Source organism: Mustela erminea, chromosome X, assembly GCF_009829155.1.
Source record: "Mustela erminea isolate mMusErm1 chromosome X, mMusErm1.Pri, whole genome shotgun sequence".
NCBI classification, from domain to species: Eukaryota; Metazoa; Chordata; class Mammalia; order Carnivora; family Mustelidae; genus Mustela; species Mustela erminea.
This window is the reverse complement of record NC_045635.1, coordinates 53519125-53533897: the sequence shown is the minus strand read 5'-3', so window position 1 is coordinate 53533897 and position 14773 is coordinate 53519125. Positions and strand designations below refer to the sequence as shown.

Below are 14773 nucleotides of genomic sequence, written 5' to 3'. Positions count from 1 at the left end.
ATATTGAAATATTAGTCATAAAAAGTAGTTAAATCTTGCTTTTTTGTGCCAACATTAATAAAACTAGAATGTATTATGCTAAGTTTAGTAAGTAATATAGAGGACGTTAAATGCCATATTGTTTCACCGGTACATAAATCTAAATAAACATAAATAAATAAAACGAAATAGAAATTGATAGAAGAAACTGTTGGTTTCTAGAGGGGTGAGTGGATATGGGATGGACAAAATAATTGAATGGGATTAAGAGGTACAATATTCCAGTTATAAAATAAAAAACATGAGAATGTAATGTATGGCATAGGGAAGATAGCCTATAATATTGTAAAAATTTTGTAGGATGACAGATGGTAAGTATGGTTATTGTGGTGACCATTTTGTAATGTATATAAGTAATAAATCACTATTTTGTACTCCTGAAACTAATACAATATTGTATGACAATTATTATTCAATAAAACATCTGTCATCATTATGAGTAATGCATATTTGTAATATAAAATGTGAAAAATATATAAAATGTAAAGAAAAATCCTTGTGGGATCTCTTTTGATGCCTCTCAGAGACAATCACTGTTAATATTTTGATACATCTATATTCTGATATAAGTTTTTAACATACTGGGAATTATCATGTTAAAAAATGTAAAATGCCTATAGCATTCCATTGAAAATGTATTAAAATCATGCCATTGCCACATTCCATGAAGTGTGCCAAATGCCCAATAGGAATCAGAATTCACTTTCAACATTGATGAAGGTGGCAGTAAAAGTCCTACAAAAAGGCCCAATATACAAAGTTTAGTGCCAATAAGTATTTGAGGAGTGCATAAAAAATACGGGAAAATAAAGTGATTCTTGCAAGATGACCTGTTTTAGCCCAAACCCACAAAATACTATCTTGCAATTTACAAAGTTAGGACCTAAAAGCCTATCTAAAATGTAATCTAGCACGCCTGGGTGGATCAGTGGGTTAAAGCCTCTGCCTTCAGCTCAGGTCATAATCTGAGAGTCCTGGGATTGAGCCCTGCATCGGGCTCTCTTCTCAGCAGGGAGCCTGCTTCCTCCTTTCTCTCTCTGGCTTGCCTCTCTGCCTTCTTGTGATGTCTGTCTGTCAAATAAATAAATAAAATCTTTTAAAAAAATAAAATAAAAATAAAAAAATTAAAAAAAATGTAATCTAGGGTGCTTGGGTGGCTCAGTCAAATAAACATCTGCCTTCAGCTCAGGTCATGATCCCCGGGTCCTGGGATCGAGTCCCATGAACCTGTTTCTCCCTGTGTCCCTACCTCTCTCTCCCTGTCTCTCATGAATAAATAAATGAGATCTTTAATAAAATAAAATACAATAAAATGTAATCTTAAAAGCCTAGACCTGTAAGTTGCCAAGTGTCTTGGTGACAGTATATCTCACTTTGTTCTATAAACTATCTTAGATCCAGGTTCTAAGCCAAATTCTGCCTAGCAGATGGGTCACATGGCATTTTCCTCTGCCCTTTTTTTAGACAATGTTTGGGTTTTGCTCAGATTTAAAAAACATGATGGCATTTACATTTGAAAGCCTTCATTCTTCTGAAATGGATTTTTCATCCCCAAAGAGGCAGCTCTTAAAATGAACATACCCTTTAGGATCTTAACTTATATCAGTATGTGAATCACAGGTACACCACTATTGTAAATGTTAGGCAAATGTTGTAGACAATAAACCATCATGACTTCAAGGCAGGCTCAAATGACAGGCTAAGGAACAACAGATGTTGTATGTAGTTTGCCTAAGAAGTATTAATCTAATGACAAAGTTACAGCTAACCAATGGGGAAAACAAGCCAAATTTAGATTAACTGCAGTAACAAATTCACAAGCAGACTATGGTACTGAATTCTGACCATGTGAAATGTGATTTCAGGTAAGTGAAACTTACCAGTACCTAACCTATCAAAAAAGGAATGAGGTGCTAACAAGGACACAGCTGGCAATTTTAGAAAATCATGCCCTTCACTCTGCACAATTTTAATATGCTCCTAAAAATAAGCTTATTTTATGCTGCCTTTTTTTTTGCTTTATTTGAATTATGTGAGGCATCTTTAATTTAGCAAAGCAACTCCTACAAAAGACAAAAGTTCATCTTTCCATCAGTATGACAGTTGGCTACTGGCATAGACTAGATATGTTGAAACTAATTACCTTGGTAATTAATTTCTCCAGTGTTCCTTACAAAGCAAAGTAACCATACTACAGTGCCTTTTATACCCAGCAATCCTTGAACAAAAATAAGGAAGGTCTTATATCACCATGAAGTCAAAATCCTCAAGAAATTCCTGGGATTTTTCATCCCTACATTCAAAACACGCACACACACACACACACACACACACACACACACACACACAAAACAAAACAAAACAAAACAAAACAAACTTAAAGAAATATAGGCCTTGGGAAACTGGTCTAACCTAAGGTGTTTTGGATGATCTGGTTTGGCAAGAGGTTGAGTTTGGCAGATCCCATACCTCTTCCCTTCAGAAATTACTCTAGTCTATGCCTATTAGGATAAAAGCAGAGTTACCATTGGCCCTTTGAATAGAAATCACCCTCTGCTTTTTGCAGGCCCACTACATAATTCTGATTACTTTCATATTGTGTACAGGCCATTTAACTCTCTTGTTACTGTGCTTCCAGTTTTCCCTAAGTAAAACAGGGGAGAGAGCTTACATGCTTTACTCATATTGTGACTGTGCTGTCATGATTAAAAGATTTGGAAAAGGAAATTTGTAAATGTACTCTCTGCTACCAGGAAGAATGATAAATATTCTTTTTTTTAAGATTGTATTTATTTATTTAAGAAGGAGAGACACAGAGAGAGAGCATGAGTTGGAGGAAGGGCAGAGGTACAAGTAGATTCCCCATTGAATGGGGAGTCTGAGGCAGAGCTTGGTAACAGGACCCTGGGATCATGACCTGGGCTGAAGTCACACACTTAACCAAATAAACCATCCAGGTGCCCCTCAAATATACTTTTTTTTATTATGTTATGTTAGTCACCATACAGAACATCGTTAGTTTATTCTTAATAACACTGATAGCCATGTACTATTGCATTATATTGTTAAAGAACATTGGAGTCAGATTCAGATTTTATTTTATTCTTTTTTAAGATTTTATTTATTTATTTGACAGACAGAGATCACGAGTAGGCAGAGAGAGAGGAGGAGGAAACAGGCTCCCCACTGAGCAGAGAGCCCAATGCGGGGTTTGATCCCAGGACCCTGGGATCATGACCTGAGCCAAAGGCAGAGGCTTTAACCCACTGAGCCACCCAGGCGCCCCCAGATTCAGATTTTAATACAATCATTGTCATTTATTACCGGCATAACCTTGGGCAGTTATTCATCCTCTCTGAACCTGAGGCTCCTCACCTGCAAAAATGAACCTAATTAGTTTGCTCATGTAGGATTTTTAGTGAGAATTAAATAATGTATACAAAAGTGCCTGGCACTTGTAGAGGTGAGCACTGGGTGTTATATGTAAGTGAAGAATCAATAAATTCTACACCTGAAACTAATATTACACTGTATATCAACTAACTGGAATTTAAATAAAAACTTGAGAAAAGAAAAAAAAGAACAGATATTTATAAATGTTAGTTTTATTTCATTCATTTGGAACCAGAATATGTAAGTTCAAGTTCCCACAGCTACTTTACTAACTATAGCAAATGACCTCAAGAATATGGATAAAGAAGATGTGGTATACACACACACACACACGCACACACACACAAACACACACAGGAATATTATGCAGACATCAAAAACTGACATCTTGCCATTTGCAAGAACATGGATGGAACTAGAGGGCATTATGCTAAGCGAAAGAAGTCAAACAGAAAAAGACAATTATATGATCTCATTGATATGTGGATTTCTTTTTCTTTTTTCTTTTTTGTATGCTAGGGATTTATCAGAAGACTTTTCTTATTATTGTGTTCAGCTAGCCAATATATAGTACATCATTAGTTTTTGATGTAGTGTTCAATAATTCATTAGTTGCATATAATGCACAGTGCTCATCAAAACACATGCCTGACTTAATATCCACCACCTGGCTACCCCATCCCACCATGCCCTTCTTCTCCATAACCTTTGGTTTGTTTTCCAGAGTCCAGAATCTCTTATGGTTTATCTTCCTCTCTGATTTCTTCATATTCTGTTTTCAATCCCTTCCACTATGGTCCTCCATGCTATTGTTTATGTTCCTCATATGGGTGAAACTATATGATAATTGTCTTTCTCTGCTTGACTTAGTTCACTTAGCATAATCCCCTCCAGTCCATACTGATGCAAATGGTAAGTATTTATCTTTTCTGCTAGCTGAATAATATTCCATTGTATATATGAACCACATCTTCTTTATCCATTCTTCTCTTGAAGGACATCTCAGCTCCTCCCACAGTATGGCTATGGTGGACATTGCCTCTATGAACATTGCAGAACAGGTGCCCCCTTTGTTTCACTACATTTGTATCTTTAGGGTAAATACCTAGTAGGGAAATTACTGGGTTTTGGGGTAGCTCTATTTTTAACTTTGCGAGGAACCTCCACACTGTTTTCCAGAGTAGCTATACCAGTTTGCATCCCCACCAACAGTGTAAGAGGTTCCCCTTCCTCCACATCCTCCACAACATTTGTTTTTCTCTGTTTTGTTAATTTTTGCCATTCTAACTGGTGTAAGGTAGTATCTCACTATGGTTTTGATCTGTATTTCCTTGACAGCTAGTCATGTCATTCATTTTTTTCATGTGTCTGTTGTCCATTCATATGTCTTCTTTGGAAAAGTGTCTGTTCATATCTTCTGGCCATTTCTTGACTGGATTATTTCTTTATTGGGTATTGAGTTTGAGAAGTTCTTTATAAATCTTGGATACCAACCCTTTCTCTGCAATGTCATTTGCAAAAATCTCTTCCTATACCATGGGTTACCTCTTTGTTTTGTTGACTGTTTCCTTTTCTGTATAGAATTTTTTCATCTTGATGAAGTCCCAAAAGTTCACTTTTGCTTTTGCTTCCCTTGCCTTTAGATACATATCTAGCAAGAACTTGCTGTGGTCATGGTTGAAGAGGTTGCTGTCTGTGTTCTCCCCTAGGATTTTAATGGATTCCTGTCTCACATTTAGGTCTTTTATTAATTTTTAGTTTATCTTTATGAATAGTGTAAAAGAATGATCCAGTTTCATTCTTCTACATGTGTCTGTCCAATTTTCCCAGCACCATTTAATGAAGAGACTGTTGTTGTTGCTGTTTCCATTGAATATTCTTTCCTACTTTGTTGAAGATTAGTTGATCATCGAGTTGAAGGTCCATTTCTGGGTTGTCTATTCTATTCTGTTGATCTATGTGTCTGTATTTGTGCCAATACCATGCTGTCTTGATGATCACAGCTTTGTAATATAGGTTAAAGTCCGACACTGTGATGGCCCCAGCTTTGGTTTTCTTTTTCAATATTCTCCTAGAGATTCTGGGTCTTTTCTGGTTTCATACAAATTTTAGGTTTATTTGTTCCAGCTCTGTGAAAAATGTTGATGACATTTTGATAGAGATTGCATTTAAAGTGTAGATTTTTCTGGGTAGCTAGACATTTTAACAATGTTTATTCTTCCGATCCATGAACATGGAGTGTTTTTCCATTTCTTTGCATCTTCCTCAATTTCTTTCATATGTGTTCTGTAGTTTCTAGAGTATAGATCTTTTACCTCTTTAGTTAGATTTATTCCTAGGTATCAATGGTTTTTGGAGCTATTATAAATGGAGACAATTCGTTAATTTCTCTTTCTTCAGTGACATTGTTAATGTATAGAAATGCAACTGATTTCTGTGTATTGATCTCATATCCTTCTATGTTGCTGCATTGCTGAATGAGTGCTAGTAATTTTGGAGTGGAGTCTTTTGGGTTTTCCACATAAAGTATTGTTATCTGCTAAGAGAGAGAGTTTGACTTCTTTTCCAATTTGAATGCCTTTCACTCAGTTTTTAAAGGTTTTATTTATTTATTTGATAGACAGCAAGAGAGGTAACACAAACAGGGAAAGTGGGAGTGGAAGAATCAGGGTTCCCACTAAGCACAGAGCCTGATGTGGGGCCCAATCTCAGGACCCTTGGAATATAACCTGAGCTGAAGTAGATGCTTAACAACTGAGCGACCCAGGCGCCCCACCTTTTATTTCTTTTTGTTGTCTGTTTGCTAAGGCTAGGTCTTCTAGTACTATGTTGAACAATAGTGGTGAAAGTAGGCAACCCTGTCCTTTTCCTTACCTTAGGGAAACAGCTCTTAGTTCTTCTCCATTGAGAATGAGACTTGCTGTGGGCTTTTCATAGATGGTGTTTATGATATTGAAGTATCTCTCCTCTATCCCTATACTTTGAAGAGTTTTAATCAGGAAAGGATGCTATAATTTGTCAAATGCTTTCTCTGTATCAACTGAGAGGATCATATGGTTCTTTTCTTTTGTTAATGTGATCTATCACACTGATTGCTTTGCAAATATCGAATTACCCTTGAATCCCTGGGATAAATTCCTCCTGGTCTTGGTGGATAATCCTTTCAAGGTACTGTTGAATCCTATTGACCAGGATATTGGTGAGTATTTTGGCATCTATTTTCATCAGGGATAATGGTCTGAAATTCTCCTTTTTGCTGGGGTCTTTCGTTTTGGGATCAAGGTAATGTTGGCCTTATAGACTGACTTGGGAAGTTTTCATTCCATTTCTATTTTTTGAAAGAGCCTCAGAAGAATAGGTATTATTTCTTTAAGTGTTTGGTAAAATCCCCCTGGGAAACTATCTACTCCTGGACTTTTATTTGGGGAGAGATTTTTCATTATTGCATCACTTTCTTTGTCTTTTTCTTTTTTTTTTTAAGATTATTTATTTTATTTATTTGACAGAGAGACATCACAAGTAGGCAGAGAGGCAGGCAGAGAGAGAGAGGTGGAAGCAGACTCCCTGCTGAGCAGAGAGCCCGATGCGGGACTCGATCCCAGGACTCTGAGATCATGACCTGAGCCGAAGGCAGCGGCTCAACCCACTGAGCCACCCAGGCGCCCCATTGCTTCACTTTCTTTGCTGGTTATTGGTCTGTTCAGATTATCTAATTCTTCCTGTTTCAGTATGAGTAATTCATAAGTTTCCAAGAATGCATCCATTTTTTTCCAGATTGTCTAGTTTGTTGGCATATAGCTGCTGGTAAAAAATTCTAAGAATTGTCTCTATTTCCTTGGTATTAGTCATAATCTCTCCCCTTTCATTCATGATTTCATTAATTTGGCTCCTTTCTCTTTTCTTTTGGTGAGTCTTGCTAGGAGTTTATCAATCTTATTAATTATTTCAAGGAAACAGCTTCTAGTTTTGTTGATCTGTCCTGTTCTTCTAGTTTCTACTTCATTGATTTCTGCTCTAATCTTTATTATTTCCCTTCTCCAGCTTGGTTTAGACTTAATTTTCTGTTCTTTCTCCAGTTCCTTTAGGTGTAAGTTTAGCTTGTGTATTTGGGATTTTTCTAATTTTTTGAGAGAGGCATGAATGGCTATGTGCTTCCCTCTTAAGTCCACCGTGCAGAATCCCATAGGATTTGGGCCAATGAGGTTTAATTTTCATTGGTTTGCATGAATTGTTTAAATTTTTCTTCAATTATCTGGTTGACCCATTCATTCTTTAGTAGGATGCTCTTTCTCCAAGGGTTTGAGTTCCTTCCAAATTTCTTCTTGTAGTTTAGTAACAGTTTCAAAACTTTTTTGTCTGGGGGAACCTGGGTGGCTCAATGGGTTAAACCTCTGCCTTCAGCTCAGGTCATGATCCCAGGGTCCTGGAATCAAGCCCTGCATTGGGCTCCCTGCTCAGCGGGGAGCCTACTTCTCCCTCTCCCTCTGCTGCTTTGCCTGCTTGTGCTCTCTCATTCATTCTGTCAAATAAATAAATAAAATCTTTTAAAAAAATAACCAGGACAGCTTAAAAAAAAAAAAAAAGCTTTTTGTCTGAACTATGCAGGGAATAATCTCAAACTTTCGATAGCAATTGAGACCTGATTTGTGATGCATATGTGATCCAATCTGGAGAAACTTCCATGTGCACTCAAGAAGAATGAGTATTCTGTTGTTTTAGAATGGAATGTTCTCCATATATCTATGAAGTCCATCTGGTTCAATGTGTCATTCAAAGTTCTTGTTTTTTGATCTTCTGCTTAGATGATTTGTTTAATCCTGTGAGTGGAGTGTTGACATCTCCTACTATTAATGTATTATTATCAATATGTTTCTTTATTTCATTATCAATTGATTTATATAGTTGGCTACTCCCATGTTGAGGCATAGATATTTACAATTGTAAGATCACCTTATTAAATAGACCTTTTAAATATGATATAGTGTCTCTCTCCATCTCTTACTATAGTCTTCGGTTTAAAATCTAATTTGTCTGATATGAAGATTGCTACCCTACTTTTCTTTTGAGGCCCATTGGCATGGTAAATTGTTTTCCATCCTTTTACTTTCAATCTGGAGGTGACTTTAGGTTTGAAATGAGTCTTGTAGATAGCATATGGATGAGTCCTCCTTTTTTAATCCAATCTGAAACCTTGTGTCTTTTGATGGGAGCATTCAGCCCATTTACATTCAGAGTAACTAATTAAAGATATTAATTTAGTGTCATTTTATTACTTGTGAAGTCCCTGTTTCTGATGATTGTCTCTGTTTCTTTCTGGTATATATTAATCTTGGGGTCTCTCCTTGCTTCTAGAATCCCCTTAATATTTCTTGAAGGGCTGGTTTAGTGATCACATATTATTTCAGTTTTTGCCTGTCCTGGAAGCTGTTTATCTCCCCATCCATTCTGAATGACACCCTTGTCGGATAAAGTATTCTTGTCTGCATGTTCTTCTCATTTAATACCCTGAATATGTCTTGCCTTTTCTGGCTTGCCACCTTTCTGGGATAGGTCTAATGTTGTTCTGATGTTCTTCCATCCATATTTAAGGAAACGTCTCTCCCTCACTATTGTCAGGATAGTTTTCTTGGCTGTATGATTTGCAAGCTTCACTATTATATGTCAGGGTGTTCATCTATTTTTATTGATTTTGGAAGGGGTCCTCTCTACCTCTTGGACACAAATGCTTGTTACTTTCCCCAGATTAGTGAAGTTCCCAACTATGATTTACTCAAATATACCTTCTAGCCCTCTTTCTCTCTCTCTTTCTCTCTCTCCACCTCCTCAGGAATCCTAATAATTCTGACATTGGAAACTCATGATATCATTAATCTCTCCACAACATTTTTCATGGGCTACTAGTTGTCTATCTCTGTTTTCTTCAGTTTCCTTCCTTTCCATCAGCTTATCTTCTAGATCACTTATTCTCTCTTTTGCCTTATTTAACCTGGCTGTTTGAATATCCAGTTTAGATTGCATCTCATTCATAGCACTTTTAAATTCATCCTGATTAGTCTCATTTCTACCCTTAGAGATTCTATATTGTCACTAATGCTTTTTTCAAGCCTAGCTATTGACTTTATGATTGCTGTCTTAAATTCTATCTCTGAATCTTCCTTATATCCATATCTATTATCTCTGTGCCAGAGAATAGTCTCTAGTCCTTTTTTTGTGAGCTCCTCTTTCTTGCCATTCTGTCAAGAGAATGATGGGTGGGCCAGTGAACAGAGTCCAAAATATCAACCACATCTTGTTTGGGATGTTGCACCCTAGCAACATCCTGAGTAGTCAGAAGCCACCACAGAAAAACAAAGTCAAAATGAAACACCAAAATAAAATTGAATAAAAGGGAAAAGGGGAAGAGAAATTATAATTTTGCAGTGTGGACAAAGCAGGGTGTTCCACTTGTTCCTGGGTGAACTTTGTTAAAAGACACTACATCCTAAAATTTCAACAAAAGTAAACCTTATAGGAAGTCTGGGTGACTCAGTCAATTAAGTGTCTGCCTTCAGCTCAGGTCATGATCCCAGTGTCCTGTGATCAAGTCCCACATTAGGGTCCTTGCTCAGCAGGGGTCCTGTTTCTCCCTCAGCCTGCTGCCCTCTCTTTCTCTCTCTGACAAATAAATAAAATCCTAAATAGTTATAGTTATATATATATATATATATATATATATATATATATATAGAGAGAGAGAGAGAGAGATAGAGAGAGAGAAAGAGAGAGAGAGAGAGAGAATAGAGTGTAAAAGGAGTAAAATGAAGCATTTATCTATAAAAAAAAGATAAGTGTGAAAAAATACAAGTTAAAATGTGATAATGAAATACAAGTTGATATAATAAGCATCTAGTTGAAATCAGAAAAAGGTAAAAAGGAAAATGAAAAAGAAGAAAAAGAAAAGGAGAGTTTTATTTGAAAAATAAATAAGTCATGGGGCAACACCTGGAGCTCAATACACTATTTGCCCATGGCATTGGAATTTTATAGTTTTATGAAATCCATAGGCTTGTCATTCACCTGTTCTTTCAGACTGTCTTCTGGGGAGTGGCCTGCTGTGGTGTTTCTCAGGTATCCCCACCTGGCAAGAGTTGTCCCTCCCCTTCTCAGAGGGAATGGGATCAGTGCAAATAGGTCCTTTGTATGGTTTTTGTTCCTTGGAGGCTTTCCATGTCTCTTCAGAGGGTCAGAGCAAAAATGGCTGTGCCCAAACCTCTGGCCCAGAGCAGAAAGATTGCAGTCTTCCCTCTTTAATAAACCTTCCAGGAAAAACAGTCTCCATTTCTGTATGCACTGAAAACTTCAGCCTCCCATGGGGTGTGCTCACGGAAACTCTGTTAGAGGTAGTCCCAGGGGACCGGGACTGCCACTGACCTTTTTAACTCTAAAACTATGAGTAAAGGTGGGCTCATGCATGCACACCTGAAGCTCCTGTATCATGTCTGGTTGCCATTCTAAAGTATTTTCAGGGCTGCTACTGCCCTGAGAGCTTTTGTCTAGTCAGATGCAGGTTCCAGACTTTTTCAGGCTGCTCAAGAGAAGAGCAATTATCAACCAGCCCAACTCATAGTTTATGATGGTCTGAGCTGAGAAACCCCTCCTGGACTCACTGACCATAATCTGCTTCCTGATTTCACTGCTCAGGCACTCTACCAGTTCAGGTAGAGAGTCTACCCATTTTCTCTGTGACTCCTCAGATCCTAAGACCACAATTCCTTGTCCTACCTAGAATTCTGCCTTTTCATTTCCAGAACCCTTTTAGGAGAGAGATGTCTCTCACTGGAGCAGATTTCTAAGGGTTGATTTTGTGCTCCAGTGTTATATCACTTTCCAGGAACGAGCTTATGGAGCCTCCCTCCCCTTATGTTTATCTTTCTATATCACCCCACAGATTCATGACAGCACACATCCTACCTTGAAAAAAGCAGTAGCTTTTCAGCTTGTAGAGATTCAGATATATATTCTTATATCTTAGGCTGATTTCATAGGTGTACAAAATAGTTTGTTAGATATACCGCCAAATTCAGAGGATTAGTTGAAATGGCATCCCCTATACCTCCACTTTCTTCCCTCCCCGATATGTGGAATTTAAGAAAGAAGGTAGAGGACCATAGGGGAAGAAAGGAAAAAATGAAACAAAACTATATTTGAGAGGGAGACAAACCATAAGAGACTCTTAAACCTAAGAAACAAACTGAGGGCTGTTGGAGGGAAGGGATGGGGGAATGGGGTAACTGGGTGATGGACATTAGGGAGGTTATATGTTGTACTGAATATTGGGTATTAGATAAGAGTAATGAATCAATGTATTAAAATTAAAAAGTAATACATTACATGTTAATTAAAAAATCATTGAACCTTGTTGAACTCTAGTTTTCTCATCTGTAAAATAAAGCTGTTGTGAGGATTATATAGAACTATACACTAAGATGTACTTCCAGATAGCCTGCTAAGAAACTCCTGCATAGAACAATGGTATGGTTCATAAGACTTTTGCTATCCCTGCTCCCTCTCTAGGAACATCCAGTAGTGTGTTATGTGCTTTGAGGAATATAAGAGAAGCATAAAACAAGACATAAAACATTTTCATTCATAATTCAATGAAAAACTTGCTAGTCTAAAGCTTCTTACTTTTGTTCTGGTTGTGTACAGTCTAAGATTCCAGTGAGTTCATCAACCAATGATAAACTCATTAAGAAACAGGCTCCTGATTCCTGAGAATTAAAAAAAAAAATTACTTATTTGAGACAGAGAGCTCAAATTTATTTACTTATTTGAGACAGAGAGCCAGGGGAAGGGCACAGAGGGTGAGAATATCAATCATACTACTTGTTGAGTGCAGAGTCTGACTTGGGAGTTGATCTCACAACCTTGATTTCATGAGGTGCCCCAATCATTTAGAATTTTTCAGCTAAACTGAATGACAACTCATTTTGGAAATAAAAGGAGGTTTTTATTTTGATAAAATACTTAAAAAAACTATTTTTAATAGTTTACTTTTGTTTAAAAAATGGAAAAAGAGATTCCTAAAGATCTTTTACATGAGATAAAAAATTATATGAGAAAGTATGGAATAAAGTATGAAGGCACTCTTGGTTATGTATTTACTATTGTTCTGTAGCAAATCACCACACATTTAGTGTCTTAAAATAACACCAACTTATTTATTTTTAGTTCAGGTCAGAATTCTAAAATTCTAAAATTCAAATTCTATCTGACAAGATAGTGTTGTTTCTGAAGGTTTCAGGAGAGAATCTGTGTCCTTGCCATTTTCAGTTTCAGAGGATATCCAAATTCCTTGGCTCGTGACTTCTTTCTTACACCACATGACCTCTTGTTTCTGTCATCACATCTCCTACTAGTCATTCTTATCTGGCTGCCTTCTCTTCCCTCTTATAAGGACTTGTGATTCTAGTGAGTCCACTTTGATAAACCAGGATAATTTCACCTATCTCAAGTCCTTAACTTAAACCAGCAAAGTCCCATTTACCATGTAAGATAACCTATTCACGGATTCCAGGGATTAGAATGTGAACTTCTTTAGGGGGCTATTATTCAACCTACCATAGGTACTGTAGCTCAGAGATAATCATTGGGATTAGAAAAGTAAGGATGGTATTTATGGAGGCAGTACATCTTGATGGGTATGAAGATAAAGAGGAGGTCACTCTTATGCAGAGGAATGACATGAACACAAGCAATGGGGGTAGAAATCATAATTTACATGGAATCTATTAAAACAACTGATGTAAATGCAGTAGGTGTGAAAAACACAACCAAATGGAAGGGGTGAAAGGTCAGATCACAAAACCAGGCAAAGGGATCCAAAGTTGGTAGAATGGCAATTGGGAGTTACTGGTAGTTCCCAAATAAGCTTCCAAGTGATGTTATAAAATCATTCTCAGGATGATTGGTCCAGGCAAGTAGAGGTGGGAGAAGGGACCCCAAGAGGAACAAAGGTTGAATGAGTTGTCTCTACTGAAGTATCACTTATATCTAAGATGCTTTAGGGTATCTGAAAACAAATTGCCAACAATTTTAAGGAAGGGAGAAAGGGCAAAGGTGGGATCATTTTAGCCTCTCTCCACCTACAAGTGCACAAGCCATAGACAACAACCAGGGGCCTCTCAAAGCGTTTAGCAAAGGAAGATGATTTATATGAGCTCAGGGACTTTTTTTTTTCCTTTTCTTTAAAGAGTAAATATATTTTACACTTACCTCATTGCCACATTACTTCCATCTATGACAACTGGCCTCAAATTTTCACTGCTGTCTATTTCATCTTCAAGAAACAGTTCAGGACTTGTGATCTCTCTGGAGTTGGGACCCCGAGGCACTAAAAGATTCAAGCTGACCTGTCCTTCTGAATCACCTTTGTTCCCGAGTCTGACGAGCTCTGCCAAGACATCATTAATAAGTGATTCTGGGCCCAACTTGCTCAACACTGATTGAATCTGTGTCTCTGCATAGCCCAGCTTTAGAGCAAAATCCATCTTGGCTTGGTATTCTTTTTCCAAGTCAAGCTTCCCCTCTTGCAGAATGCTGCTCTGGGAGAAGCTTGGATGATCTAAGCAGGGTGATCTATAGAGCTGACGGTGTGGCTTAGAGGGAATTTCCTTTTTTTTCAAGTAAACATCCCCAGGTTGGTAGCTATTGTCATTGTTGCTGCTCTTAAGGATCATCCGTTCAGGGTCACATTCAGAGTTCATCCACTCTTCTGAGTCAGCATTGCTTTTCTCCATGCTGTCCTGCTTAGACTGTTGTTTCTCTTCCTTGGAGGCATTCTTCTCCATTTTTTGTGTCTCCACTGCAGCCGTGGCCGTCATCCCGTTCAGTAGACAGTCTGAAGTCTAATCAGGTCCTTTTCTTTTTAGCCTGCTTGGAATCCACATACAGTTATATTGTTTTGTGGTAAAATGTGGTGGTAGGGATGAAGCAAGCGTTTCCCTTTTTGGTTTGATATGTTCAGATGTTACCAGTCCCTATAAATAAACAAATATACCACAGTCATGTTTAGTAAAATTTTGGAAAAGCACTTCAGAATGCAACAATTTCTTTGTAAGAAACTACAGCCTATATGACCTTTAATTTTTGTGATTCAGGTGATTGGACTTGTCTCTCAATATAAAAAGAGAGAGACTCTAATTCTTTAATAATTCTATGCATAAAAATTTCAGTGATGGCAATAATACTGTAATTCCTCTCCCCTCTCACAAAATAAATCATGCTATAATTAACTGCTAATAATAACAGCTTTGAGAAAGAAAAACATGACATTTCAACAAGGGTCAAGAATATATACATC

The 14773-nt window shown here is 37.3% G+C and overlaps 1 protein-coding gene across 6 annotated transcripts in view; it reads right to left on the bottom strand.

Annotated features, from left to right (window-relative positions):
* The window catches only part of ZC3H12B (zinc finger CCCH-type containing 12B), a 624873-nt gene that overhangs the window by 87076 nt on the left and 523024 nt on the right, over positions 1-14773 (bottom strand). For all 6 annotated transcript variants that reach the window (XM_032329787.1, XM_032329786.1, XM_032329788.1 and 3 more), the window contains one exon: positions 13687-14450. In XM_032329787.1, the coding sequence (XP_032185678.1) occupies positions 13687-14294 (608 nt within the window). In that variant the 5' untranslated portion in view covers positions 14295-14450. The remainder of the gene's footprint in view (positions 1-13686; positions 14451-14773) is intronic.